The sequence below is a fragment of the Leptodactylus fuscus genome, chromosome 7 (genome assembly GCF_031893055.1).
Source record: "Leptodactylus fuscus isolate aLepFus1 chromosome 7, aLepFus1.hap2, whole genome shotgun sequence".
NCBI classification, from domain to species: domain Eukaryota; kingdom Metazoa; phylum Chordata; class Amphibia; order Anura; family Leptodactylidae; genus Leptodactylus; species Leptodactylus fuscus.
This window is the reverse complement of record NC_134271.1, coordinates 138,059,302-138,074,141: the sequence shown is the minus strand read 5'-3', so window position 1 is coordinate 138,074,141 and position 14,840 is coordinate 138,059,302. Positions and strand designations below refer to the sequence as shown.

The 14,840-nt window shown below is 45.1% G+C and overlaps 1 protein-coding gene across 1 annotated transcript; it reads left to right on the top strand.

Annotated features, from left to right (window-relative positions):
* The first annotated feature begins 421 nt into the window (after positions 1-421).
* Positions 422-10,883, top strand: ADAMTSL4 (ADAMTS like 4). Its single transcript, XM_075283113.1, has 9 exons — positions 422-543; positions 786-1,040; positions 1,337-1,466; positions 3,770-3,974; positions 4,104-4,277; positions 4,743-4,916; positions 4,992-5,171; positions 5,260-5,404; positions 7,163-10,883. The coding sequence occupies exons 1-9, from the start codon at positions 435-437 to the stop codon at positions 7,297-7,299; spliced, it is 1,509 nt and encodes a 502-aa protein (XP_075139214.1). The 5' UTR covers positions 422-434; the 3' UTR covers positions 7,300-10,883.
* The last annotated feature ends 3,957 nt before the right edge of the window (positions 10,884-14,840 follow it).

Sequence of the window (14,840 nt, the reverse complement as noted above, 5' to 3'; positions counted from 1 at the left end):
TCAGGTAAGGGCACGGGGTGTCACAGGTCCTGTGTTACTATACTTAGGCTGTGTGGTGCGGACTTCCGCCTAAACAAGACCCGGGAGAAGCAGCACCAGATCGGGGTGGGAAACACCGGAGCATCCGGGACAGGTGAGTATTTTTATTTTTTACCATCCCTGGCCTTCTTACCAAAACCGGGTTATCCTGGACAACCCCTTTTGGGAAGTCTTTCTTTAGGATCCATGTTGTAGATAACTTGACTAGTAGGATTTCTCTACACTGGCATATTATCTGCAATCGTATGGCACGACGCTCGCCTACATGGTGACAGCCGACCAGTGGTGAATGTTCGTACAGACCCTTGTTCTTTGGCCCATATTGTATGGCCTTGTGTCTATGTTGATCAAAAATTTCGTCATTTTGGCTGATGTGTTTTTCTCCGCCCTTACAGATGATATTTCAGCAGGACAATCCTGGCGTCTCTTTCCAGTATTTCATCTCCGCACCAGCCGGCTCTGATACCCCCAGTCACGTCTCCCACGTCCCTCAGCAGGAATACGGTACGAGCCCCATTTAGAGGCGTGGGTTATATGTTGTACCCTTCAGGATTGAATTCCTTACACAATGAGTTGGCAGGGTGTCGAGTCTGCTATAGATAAAATCAAAATAACTTCATAATGGGATTGGGGGATGTATCATTGCACAACAGATTATTGTTCAGGAGAAAATTGGGTAACCCGTGATGGCAGCCATAGTGTGTGGCACCCAGTTTTTATATTTTGACTATATATTCTCTGTGTAGGACCTGTGAGATCAATGCCATCCAGTGACTCTCTGCCGCAGACCAACGTGCGAAATCACCCTGTGGATGAACGCAACTGGGTCCCACCACAACCAGCAAGACCACCACCACCTCCACCTCGGCCGGCTGGCACTTTGCAGCGCAACATTCGAGTTCCTCCAATATCGGCACCACCGGTTCACTATTGGCCTGAGCAACCCGAGTTCTTCTGGAGACGTGTTGGAAACACCCCATGCTCCGTTACGTGTGGGAAAGGTGAGTGGTATTTACAGCTATTGGGCACCATTGCGGACCTTTCCTGGGACCCTCACCACTTTTATGGTATACCTTCCAGAGCTAAGGCTCCTAAGTGCCAAGATACATTTGGCCTTGCTTGCTTTTCCTCCCCGCACTTGAATGGTCGGAGTATAGTATAGTGTAGGCCCCACTGTTTTTGATTTTTAGAATGTTTCCAATGAAGTGCAATATTGTACTATAATATGAGCTACGTTTTTCCATTATTTTGGGGTTTCCTGAGGTACCACAATAAAACAATCATCTCCTTTTCTTAGGATTCTGGTACCCCATATACCAGTGTGTGTCCAGAAGTTCCTTGGATGAGGTCAATGAGGAGGAGTGTGATGCCTCGACAAAGCCGATCCCACTGGAAGAAGCCTGTAATACCCAGCCCTGCCCTGCATTGTAAGCTCAACATGTTATAAATAGAATCCAAAAATGTCTATTATTCACTGTCAGCAAGATATAGACCCAGCACTGTCAGGAATAACTCAAGTTTTTGTCATGTCCAATCTGGGGGCCCTGCTAATCCTAAATTTGTAGGCCCAATGGAGCTTGTATAGCACTGTGTTTTCAGACTCCTCCTTTACACAGTGGTCCCTGGATAAGCATCGGCCCAATCACTTAAATATAAAGAATGACCCTAGACTTGGAGAGCAGCTCCAAAGAACATCTCCTCCATGAGGGTCTCAGCATATCATGGACAGCCCATCAATGACACGAGATCTTGGAAAATGCTAATTCTCCTTACAGCTGGTGTAGGCAATCTTAGGATTTGTTTAGATGATTATATATATGTAAAAAAAAAAAAAGTCTCATTTGTATCAGCAACAGATATTTTTTTTTTTTTTTTTTTACACGTGTCGGGTCCATACACCCATAGACAAGACAGACTGGAACGTCAACGGAGACAGCTGTCTCCAATGGTCTCCTAGTCTAGTCCACAACATGGAATAAAGTAGATCATAGAAACGGTTGTTTGCAATCTGTATGTACTATCATGGGTCTGTGTGCTATCCATATGCTCTCCAATGTACACATGGACAACACATGGACCACAAATAGGCTCTTACCGGCAATTTATCCGGAAGAAAGAAAAACATCTCTCTAGCACTGAGGAGCAAAAACTCAGAATCAATACCGTCTACAGATGGGGTGTCTTGTTTGGCTGATAATGGTTCAAGCTCTGCAATGGGTCGAACATTGACCTATGGTGGTGGCTTCCTACAGTTGGCTTACATGGTCATCTTACCTGTGGTGGTACTGAAAGGGATTCTATCATTGAAATGAATTTTTTTTGGCGATCACACGTCAGAATAGCCTTTAGAAAGGCGATTCGTCTCTTACCTTTAGACGTGGTCTCCGCTTCGCCGTTCCTTAGAAATCCTGTTTTTTACCGGTATGCTAATTAGTTCTCTCGCAGCGATGGGGGCGGGCCCCAGTGCTGAAAATGCGACAGGGGCGTCCCCACTGCTGCTCGAAAACACGCTCCAGTGACGCCTCTATCTTCGGCTGGATCCTCCCCTTCGTCGTCTTCCTGTGCGTCACCTCTGACGCCTGCGCAGTTGGCTCTGCCAGTGAGACACCAGCAGAGCCGAGTGCGCATGCCGGCCGGCGGCCAATTTTGGGAGGCCGCTCTTCCTCTTGTAGTTCAATACAGGAGCAGCCTCACAAAAATGTCCGCCGGCATGCGCACTCGGTTCTGCTGGTGTCTCAATGGCAGAGCCAACTGCGCAGGCGTCGGAGGTGACGCAAAAGAAGACGACGAAAGAAGGGGAGAATCCAGCTGAAGATAGAGGTGTCGCTGGAGCGTGCTTTCGAGCAGTAGTGGGGACGCCCCCATCGCATTTTCAGCACTGGGGCCCGTCCCCATCGCTGCAAGAGAACTAATTTGCATACCGGTAAAAACCAGTATTTCTATGGAACGGCGCAGCGGAGATCACGTCTAAATGTAAGAGACGAATAGCCTTTCTAAAGGCTATTCCGACGTGTGATCACCAAAAAAATTCATTTTAATGGTAGAATCCCTTGAAGGGTAATTTTTGTATCAGCATCAAACATAATTCCCAGACACTTCTACTTTATTTCAGCCTTCTTTAAGAACGTCTTAATTCATGGAGTGACCTAAACTGAACAGAGTCCATATTTTTAACATGTAAAATATCTGCCAACAGCATCAATTTTTGTGTAAATGGGCCAAAAGGGGCATGGAAATGGTCTATCAGAAATAAGTATGGTTTGGCTATGTGGATCAGGAATGGTTTGAGGTTTGGTCAGATCCCAGTTTTCCGACCGTTAAAGCTAAGGAGATCTAGATCAGTTTCTTAAGATACATTTTACAGTCATATTCACTCAACTTCAATATTCTTAAAAGTCATCCAAGATTATCTTCCAAGGAAGAGTTCTACGTGCCAGACAGCCTTGGTCGAAACACTGATTTGGCCCTGTTGAACTATCTGAGTCACGATGGAAAATGCAATGTATCCCAGTAGCCAACAGAGTTCTTGAAAGTGAGCTTTATTAAAATTTGGGATCTTTTCTACATAGTTTTTTTTATCCAAGAACAGATTGGTTAGTACTCTAGCAATGAGTACTGTAGGCAAAAACTTTCTTGGAATTTTTATTCTGATGTCTTACAAGTCCATTAGATGTGATGAGTCTTTGTTGACTTCCGAGGATGTAATGTCATGCCCTTCACTTCTCCTCAGCTGGGACGTTGGTAACTGGTCGGTCTGCAGTAGGACCTGTGGCAGTGGAATACAGCATCGGCAAGTCCTGTGCCGGCAAATGTATGCCAACCGGACCACTATGGTTCATCCACAGAGGTGCAGCCAATTGGTGAAACCGAATGTCACCCAGACGTGTCAACTTCGTATCTGTAGCCACTGGGAGATCCAAAGTAACTGGAGTACGGTAAAGAATGAAGCCTTCTATAGATCCTAGAATGTACCGACATCATTTATAATGGATAGAAAACTGGTGGGTTTTGTCTACCATGTATGGTCTTCATATGATCTAATTGTTAAGAATTTCTGTCTACAGTGTTCGGTCATGTGTGGCCTTGGCCAAAGGACCCGATATGTCCGATGTGTCAGTAACCAAGGGGATGTTGTCGGTGAAGTAGAATGCAGCAATCGCCTCCGACCTAGGACCAACGAGGTCTGCGATATGGGACCTTGTGTTCGAAGCTGGTTCCATAATGAGTGGAGCTCCACGGTAAGTCTGCTCTGAACACTATCCGAGACTTGCTCAAGGCAGTGTTATTGTATAATGTATATATTCCTTGCAACCTATTATGGCCATGTTATTTGCCTGTGAAGATATCCACGCAACACGTTTATGGAAAACGTAAGACAGCATATAATAGGGGGTATATCGATATGTATGTGGTGGTTGCAGCCGGTGACTGGGGAACTCCAAAGACCATTCTCCCATATAAGAGAACACCAGTTCAATAACTGTACATGGTAAGAGGAGGCCCAATTACAGATTATGTATCCGGAACCAGAAAAAATCTGCACCACTCTCGCCCAATGTTATGTCTTGTATTGCAGCCTTCGCTTGAATGGGGATGGCCTACAATACAGACACAACCTATGGATAAGACATCTGTTTTTCTAATTTTGGACCACCCCTTTAATATATCTTGCATGTAATAATTCATTGTATCCTGATTTTCAGTGTTCTTCAGAATGTGGACCTGGGATCCAGCGCCGTTCGGTCTTCTGTCTTTCTAGTTCTCCAATGGATGACTCTCAAGATGGCTGCCCGGGCAATAAACCTTCTGATATGCGAGTGTGCAACAGTGGGCCATGTGAACGGACAGTCAAGTGGTACACCGGACCTTGGTCTGAGGTATGTAGCCCGACATCAGTTTATTAGGGCAATATCACGTATTTTGGGCCTCTTACTCCTCCTCCTCTTCTACAGTGCTCTGCAGATTGCGATGAAGGTTCACAGAGACGTGATGTGATCTGCATCAGCAAAACAGGCTCAGACTTTAACGTGACTGATGCATCCGAGTGCGCCCATCTTGAAAAGCCACCAGGCATACAATCGTGCAGTACTGGCCGCTGTGGGTCACGCTGGTTCACAACGCCTTGGAGCACTGTGAGTATTGTCCACCAACACCTTCATAGTCTAAAGTCTTTTTTTGACCACGGACCTCATATATAATGTTCTTTCTCCGTTCCCCCAGTGTTCACAATCCTGTGAAGGTGGCGTGCAAGTAAGAGAGGTCCGGTGCCTGACCGCCGACAAGACTTACAGTCAACAGTGTGACCTGGATTCCAAGCCGGATGAGAAGAAAGCCTGTAATCCGCAACCTTGTTCCTCTGTACTAGGTGAGGAGAAAGAGGAATCCATCCAACCTTGACCTGGCTTTACACTGCAGACCTCTTCAGCAGCTCGGAGGTTAATAAACAAGAGTCAATGCTTTGCAGTGTCAAAAAGTCAATGGTAGTGGATTGATCAGTATGGCTTCTCGAATTAATCCTAATCATTCTAGACATTAGATGTAGTTGCAGAGCTTAGTGGCATGTGTGTCCTGGTTTGACGTGTATTGTAGACTAAACTATATGGTACTGATCTTCCTTGTCACCTGCCCCTACATCCTACACACATGGACCTGGTAACATCATGAGAAGAGTGCAGGTCGAGGAGCATCAGCAAACTCATCTCTTGTAGAAATAGAAATTTCCAAAAATATTTGGCTTTCCCAAGTTTTCCCTAATTGGATTTCTACTGAATGCCCAAAGATAGGGGAGCAGTACTTGTTGAACTCCTGGAAACCCATCTAGGATGGACTTTATTCTGTTGGAAATTCTTCTTAGACATTCCAATTTGAGGGCACGGATCTGTAACTTTCCTTCCTTTCCATAATCCTTTCCATAATATCTTTTGACCACTTTCAGGAGTGCTCCAGAGTCCACTTGCGGAGGGCATAGATATAGGGGAAGAACAAGTAGCAGATGCACCTAGGCCTGATGCCAAAAAGCATTCTACCAAATAGAGTAATTGTTGCCCCGAAAAAACATTCAATTTCTCAATAGGACTGTTCTGGGTCGAGACAGACACCCAAACAGTTGAGCCACAGACTCAACAAGAGGCATTACAGAGAGGGTTGAAGAAGCCAGAACCAGGTCTAGGAACCTGAGGGACCCAAAAGGTCTCTCTACCACATAAAATATACCACTTATTCTAAATAGCAAATTGCATGACCTTCTGTATTGGAGGAAGACACCCAAACAGTCGAGCCATAGACTCACCAAGGGGCATAGCAAAGGTAGTAGTCACAACCAGGTCTAAAAACCTGAGGAGGCCCTAAAGGTTCTTCTGTCACATAAAATATACCACTATTCTAAATAGCAAATTGTATGACCTTCTGTATTGGAGGAAAACACCCTAAGGGTAAGTTCAGACGGGGTTTTTTGGTCCAGAACCAGACCAAAAACCGGTACCGGCATCCAGTCGCACGCTCTGCTCCGGATTAGGCCCAATGAATGGGTCTAGTCGGGAGGACGGAGTGTCTTCAGGCCAAATCGCGAGGCGAAATGGCCTAAAGAATGAGTATCTCGTTACTTTTTCCAGGAGCCGGAACAAACCGGGCCCGCGGAAAAAAGAACTGACCGGCTCCCATTGATTTCAATAGGAGCCGTCTTTTTGGTCAGGTTTTTGAGGCCGTATCCGCCTCAAAATACTCCGTCTGAACTTACCCTAACAGTTGGGACATAGTCTCATGGAGCAGATATGAGTTACTCAGTTTTGTAAGGATTGTCCACCCAGAAAAACCCTACTAAGTTTTCAGAAACATCTATGTTAGGTTCAGTAGAAGAAAATGTATTGCATTCCTCAGACACCTCCTGAATTACTCCAGAGCTGCATTCATAATTCTGCAATATTGAATTCTCCCAACACTCTTGTTATGAGGACAACCCTGTCCGTATGCTTCATGGGGTTCCAAATGCAATTTTTGGGGGTAACATGTACAAACAACTATTATAATACAAAAATCTCCACGCCTATAACCTACATGTATGTGTAGCATGTGACTGTCCATATCATTTTTGGATTTTTGTGTAATATTTTTCCTTCTGATCTAGATGACAACTGCCGTGATCGGTATCACAACTGCGCCGTGGTGGTACAAGCCCGACTCTGCGTCTACGCCTATTACAAACAAGCATGCTGTTCCTCCTGTGCCCACTCCCTGCAACGAAGGACGTCAGAGAGCAGATAGCGAGCAGGCCGCCATCCCCCACCTCACCAGATTTTATATTTTCTATATGCAGAAGAGACCGTATTTATTTACCTCTTTAGTGCAACGTCGGGCGACAGCTTTTGCCGAACGTCCCGACCGAGAAGCGGCTAAGGACAGAATTGTATATTTGCTTTTAATGTTCCCTCGCTCACACGGGACGTGAGGATGATTTTGCTTTCCCGATTCTTGTACGGTGCTAAATAACAACCTGTATATCGCCGTCTTCATTCACCGCAACTGTGACTTCTGGGAAATCAATCACGCCGTATAGTGTTGGCACCGTATAGGAATCGTGCAACGTGTTCGGGGAGGGTTGTAGACCGGGCACCACCCAATCGTTGCAGTGGTCAATAGTAAGGGCCCTTTCAGGTTGAAAAATATGGTCCATGCGTTAGTCATATTTCCGGGGTCGATCGCGGCTCCTCCGAATTGGGAACTTCAGGACTACTATGGCTCTAGTGTCCTTGACCCATGGTGTCATGACAGGACAGTAGAGCTGTGGTAGTTCTTAGTATCTGAAGGATGCTTCTAGAAGGAGGCAGCCATGTTTTTCTTGACCCTTGACAACCCCTTTAATGGTAAAAGACTGGCCACCACAGCTTCATGTTCCTTCTGTTTTCTGGTAAATGAATGATGGCTACATGGGCAAAAAAAGTGAAAACATGGAAAGTTAGGTCAAACATGGCACAACGACAAACTGAAGGTCTAAAAATATAGGTGTCCTTGGGAATGGTGTCCATGTAGCTTGTCTGGTGGCAAAGTGTCTCTCTCGCTGTTCATCCTTTATTATCTGTGTCCAGTGATTCACATTGGTCATGATAATAAGACCGCCATTTTATAGAATGTCTTCTGTACTTTGCATGGGCAGCCATTTTGAATTGTCAACACTAGAGGGACTTCCATTTTTCTTTTCCAACCAATACGACGAGTCCGGCACGACGCTTGGATGGATCGTAGGCTGGTGACCTGGTCGGGTCCCTGATAATTTGGTGTGTTGGGTTCAACGGAGAGGAACATTTAGGAAACCGGTGCAGGTCATATGATCAGGAATTCTTGATGGTGCTTTTAACCTTCTTCCCCTCCAAGTTACTGTAAAATTCCACAAAATCCAGGATCGTTACTGTGAACATCGATCACTGTCAGCGACACACAATGGCGGCCATCATTGTACATGTTGGTAGGAAGGTTGGCCACGAAGGTCAAAGACGGCCAAGCTTATTAGCCACGTGGTGCTTGTGAGCATGCTCTACTTTATCACAGGTCGGACTGTTGGGCCTAGATGGGTGAACCGATTTGGAACGAGCAGAGTTCCACCCAAATATCCCAAAATGTTCTGTTTTTTAAAGAGAGTGGACAATTGGGGACTTGTCTGATGGACTATAATGGTCACCTCAACATTCATTGTGGTAAAAAATGGTCCCGACTAGAGGTGCACGAACCTCCCAAGATTTGTTCCTGGTTCAGGCGGCTCAGATCACCGATTCGATTGGGTTGAACAAGTTTAATACGAATCGAAAGAGTAGTATATGGGGAGACCCTCCTTCCCTCACCTCGTTTTTAACTTCCGGCTCTCCTGGTGACGTCATGCGCCTGGGTCACGACTGAGACCAATGGCAGACATCAGCAGTGACCCCAGATGCGTGATGTCACCAAGAGAGCACCAGAGGCCCCAAAGAGGTGAAGAAAGGTGAGTAGGCCTCCACCTGTTATACACCGGGGTCTGAAGAGAGTATAAGTTCACTTCCAGTTCGTACTAAACTTGTTCGACCCAAAACGAATCTGGGACATCGACACTGACCTCGGATTGGTTTCTATGGGCAAAAAAGACGTTCTTATCGCTATGAAGTTTTGATCTATAAGGCCTTATGTTCCCTCACTGGTTAGAAGAAGGCGGCAAAATTCTGAGTTTAGCTTTGGACATGGCCGAAGAAGAAAACACAAAATAGCTTGAAATCAGTACAAGCGAAATATATGTTTTTATTAGAAACAGCGCCACTTATGTTCATAGGCTGCGTCTGGTATTGCAGTTCAGCCCAAATTAAGAGAATAAAGCAATACCAGTCACAGCGGGAACAAATACCCCATAGGACTGATATATGAGCAGGATTTTGATGTAGGGATAGCCTATAGACTGGCCCAGGCCTACAACATGGCCGCTTCCATTATGTACACCTGACAGGTCCATTGTCAATAAGCTGTCTCAGGATTGTTTTCGGTCAGGGCCTATAGGTCGCCACGGTGCCTTGACTTGTATACATGACCTCTAATATGCAATTGCTTACCCTACACCTATAGCGGGTGAATATACAGTATAGTTAACCCTTCCACTACAGGTAGCGGTGTGGCCCATATACGTTATAGCAGTCACTTTTATATATGGCCGTGGATTGCATTAGTTTATGGGGTGCCGGCATGTTATACATTGGGGGGGTCATATATTGCCAAAAACCTGTGATGCCTCTCTCATCTACCAGTTATCCAGTGCTTGCCTTTACTTTATAGCCTTGGTTTGGAATCTGTTTGGTTACTGATCTAGTCTTCGCCAATTTTACGATTTGCACTAATGTTTCGTACGTGATTTTCATTATATTTTATTGCCTTTAGCATCTGTTTGCATGTTCAGGCAGTGCCACAAAACTTATAGGGGCAAATAAGTCCGAAAAGAAATTTTTCTTTTAAGAATAGCGCCCACCCTGGTCCATAGGTTAAGTCTGGTATTACAACTCGGTATCAGTCGCTTAAATCTGAAGATCAATGGGATTCTGTGGAGCAGAAGACCCACCAATCGTACAGTGATGGCCTATGCAAAGTATATAGTGTCGGATGACCCTTCATATTGTCCCATTTGGTGTAATACCATAGAGCGTTGGTGCAGCGCCCACAGTGGCACCAGTATATGGTCGCTTCTAGTCCTCCAGAGCAGGAATCATTCTTGAAAGTGGCTTTTCACACCAGCAACCCCTAAGACCCCACTTTTTGACATCCATATGCCCTATAGGTGGATGCACAACTTTTCTGGGACCCCACAATAAGATGACATAGGACGTATGACTATTGGGGGCATTATATATAATCCGATATCAAGTTACGACTACACTTACATGTCAGTATTGTAATAAAACAGATTGCAGGATATTCATGGAAACTGGTGACTATGGTGTGAGGTTTCATATTCAACCAGAGTTGTCCAGGATTCCAAAAACTTTGCTTTTTTTCTAGCAACAGCGCCACACCTGTCCTGGGGTTGTGCCTGGTATTGCACCTCTGCTTAAATAAAGTGACACTAGTCGAGCTGCAATACCACACACATCCTGAAGACAACTGTGGCACTGTTTCTCCAAGAAAGCACCATGTTTTCCAAATCCCGGACAACCCATTTTACGGTTAATTTTATATCACATTTTGTCAATTTTCATGCCTCACTATTTTATTTTAGTGAAAACCTCGGAGTATTTCCTTCTCCTATTCCAGCTGTTACATCATTATAGACTGTGCCCATTGTTTTCTTGTAAATTTTTTAATTTATTTTTTAAGAAAGAAGATTTTATGTTTTTGTTTCTTATGGAAAGAGATTGTAAAAAATATTAAATTTTTTGGAAAATTGGTTTTATTTCTGTTTCTTATGACAAAAGTTTGTCTTAAAGGGTAACTCCATCTTAAAATCTAAATGTGGTTTCCTATATATCTACCCCATATCTCCCACCTTGACAAATTTCATTCAGCTGGGGTTTAGGGTATGGGAGATATCGGGACGTAAAAATGGTTCTTTATTTCTCCTCCATAGCTAGATGGTTGTCACAGTAAACTCCGCCCCCACGAGTGATACTAATAGGACTAGAAGGGAGGAGAAGACTATACATATGGGACTGAAACCCGCCATGGTAGACCTCACTCTATCGCTTACTTTTTTATATAAACCTCCCCAAAACTGAACCATTAGGGGGCGTTAGACTATATGTATGACTTGATACAGCCCCTCACTATTCTATTATATCATATAGGTCAGGGTGATAATCTGTAGGCCAAAAAGGGCCCTTTCCTTATGCTGGTTCCCATCAGCACACCTGTCATGGGACCAGTAGGGTCTGGTGCTTTCTCCTATGGGTCATGGAGTGTATGGAAATGATCACTATAGGAAGGAGCTGTGACCCAAATTGAGTTCCGTTTTCCGATGGCTCCACCCTTATGTGCATGACAACCAATCAAATTCTCTTACCCTTCATCTTGACGTGGATGAGGGACATGAACCCCAAAACAGACATCTGTGGAAGCTTTTTTGGTATGGCCTGGTCGGACATTGACGTAAAGCGTTGCCCTCCAATAGGTGGCACTAGAGGCACAAGGACTGACATACCTTTTAGCACCAAGTGTTTCCAAGAGGGGGCGCTATAACAAAATTCCAATTGGGCATAGCACCTAGATATTTCTGATTTTGTCTGGTAAAACCCAACAGTCCCCATGATAGTTAATAGGGTCTGGCCAAAGTTGTTAGTATGTCATGTCCAGGAGACCTAGAGATTCATTTGCCTGGGCCCATGCACACAACCGTAATTTCGACGGTCTCGTGTGCGGGCCAAGAGTCTGTTGTAAAACTCAGGACAGGTCCTGTCCCATCTGGTTATGTGACCATGCTTGGAGGTCCCAATGAATGGGGTTGTGGAAGTAGAGGTGGTAAGGGGATGACATCCATGTGCTGTCTGTACCGTTCAGTCATGGCCGGCATCACGCGCACAGTCATATACATGCATCTAAGATGAAGTACGATATGGAAATGAACAACGGAGATACGGAACCACTTCCAATGGAGGGAGTATGTCTCGAGCCGCGTTCGCAACCTATTACTAAAATCTAAAACCAAATTTGCTCTCAAAAATTTGCATCCCGATAGACATGAGAGGCTTTCCTTGTAGTCCCCAGGGTGTGTACAGTTACCACACTTCTATGTGTGAAGGTTAATGGTCCCAATGTCCTCACAGAAGGTGAAGCCGCGAACCCTCCAGATGATTGACCATTGAGTAGAAGCTCCTTTGGATGGTCTGGTCAGATTCTAACGAGACGACAACTAAGTCTGTCCATCCACAGAGGATAACCCGCTTGGCCAACAGCGCTATCACCCAATCCTCTATACACATGGACCACCTTGGTAGGTTTATAGGTTGAGAGACTTGTGTCAGAAATAGAATGGCGTCTCCTACTCACTCTCCACCTCCTCACCACGCCCACTCTCTGTAGGTGTTCCCCAAGGCTCCATCCTAGGACCCCTCCTGTTCTCCATCTACACCCTTGGCCTGGGCCAACTCATAGAATCTCATGGTTTCCAGTACCACTGCTATGCCGACGACACCCAAATCTACATCTCTGGACCAGACATTACCTCCCTGTTGACCAGAGTTCCAGATTGTTTAGCGGCCGTAGCCTCCTTCCTCTCCTCCCGCTTTCTCAAACTCAACATGGAGAAAACGGAGTTCATCATCTTCACCCCACCCCATATGGCCCCTCCACCTGACCCATCTATCAGAGTTAACGGAACCCCACTTACCCCTGTCCTACGGGCCCGATGCCTTGGGGTATCCCTGGACTCTGACCTATCCTTCAAGTAAAACCCTCAACACCTCCTGCCGCCTCCAGCTCAAGAACATCCACCGAATCCGCTCCTTCCTCACCCCTAAAACTACTAAAATGCTCGTCCAGGCCCTCATATTCTCCCACTTAGACTACTGCAACACCCTTCTGCATGGCTCCTGGCAAACACCCTCGCCCCCCTCCAGTCCACCTTACACTGCGCTGCTCACTTAATTCACCTCTCCCCCCCATCTTCATCGGCTGCTCCCCTCTGCCAGTCCCACCACTGGCTACCTATAGCCCAGCGAATTGAGTTCAAGCTACTAACGCTAACATACAAAGCCATCCAGAACCTGTCCCCTCCATATATCTCTGACCTCATCTCCCGCTACCTGCCCACACGTAACCTGAGATCCTCCAATGACCTCCTACTCCGCTCTGCTCTCATCCGCTCCTCACACAACCGTCTCCAAGATTTCTCTCGTGCATCCCCCATACTCTGGAACTCCTTACCACGACACATAAGACTGACCCCCACAATCACAGGCTTCAAGAAGGCCCTGAAGACTCCCCTATTCAGGAAGGCCTACAACCTCCAATAACACTATCACCGCACCACCATCTGTACAGTCTCCCCCTCTCCTTCTGTCTCTACCCCCTTCCCTCATAGACTGTAAGCCTTCGGGGGCAGGGCCCTCTACCCCACTGTGCCAGCCGGTCATTGTTAGTATTATATCTACCTGTATATTCTGTGTATTGTATGTAACCCCCAAATGTAAAGCACCATGGAATTAATATAATAATGTACAGCACCCTGGAATTAATATAATAATGTACAGCACCATGGAAATAATATAATAATGTACAGCACCATGGAATTAATATAATAATGTAAAGCACCATGGAAATAATATAATAATGTACAGCACCCTGGGATTAATATAATAATGTACAGCACCATGGAAATAATATAATAATGTAAAGCACCATGGAATTAATATAATAATGTAAAGCACCATGGAATTAATATAATAATGTAAAGCACCATGGAAATAATATAATAATGTACAGCACCCTGGGATTAATATAATAATGTACAGCACCATGGAATTAATATAATAATGTAAAGCACCATGGAATGAATATAATAATGTACAGCACCATGGAATTAATATAATAATGTACAGCACCCTGGGATTAATATAATAATGTAAAGCACCATGGAAATAATATAATAATGTACAGCACCCTGGGATTAATATAATAATGTAAAGCACCATGGAAATAATATAATAATGTAAAGCACCATGGAATTAATGGTGCTATATAAATAAATAATGATAATAATAGTTTATTTTTATACCAAAGAGAAATCTAAATCCCATCAATATTTGGTGTGACCTTTGCCTTCCACCAGTTCTTCTTGTTACACTTGTAGGCAGTTTTTGAAGGAACTCGGCTCGCAGGTTGTTCCAAACATCTTGGAGAGCTTTGGCCCCATGCGGTCCGATGTGGGTCTGAGTTTATGGCGGAATGGACTCTGTGATGTATTTACCTCTATGGGGGGCACAGGATAGGACCTGCTCTATGTTCTTCGGGACATAATGGACCATCGGACGTCCCCTGGGTTGTGCACATTAGGTCATAGTGTAGGACATTATGAGATCACCTCACTATATTATATTGCCATCAATGGTGTCCTCTGAGCTTAGTCACTAGGCCACCCCAAGGTTATAGAGAGCTTGACCCCTAAAACCATCCCCAGGGCCGGGGGTCACAGGTCATTATCATGGCACAGTATGTCGGTATTATAGTGTCTGTGAACGTTGTACCTATTGATGTTAGGCCGTGCTCAACTTTTATGATTTTTCTTGCTCAATATGAAGCTACCCTCACGGAGGTGCCGCTATAGAGACCCTGTTTTTGGGGTACAGCGGGCAGTGATATTGTGGGGTATA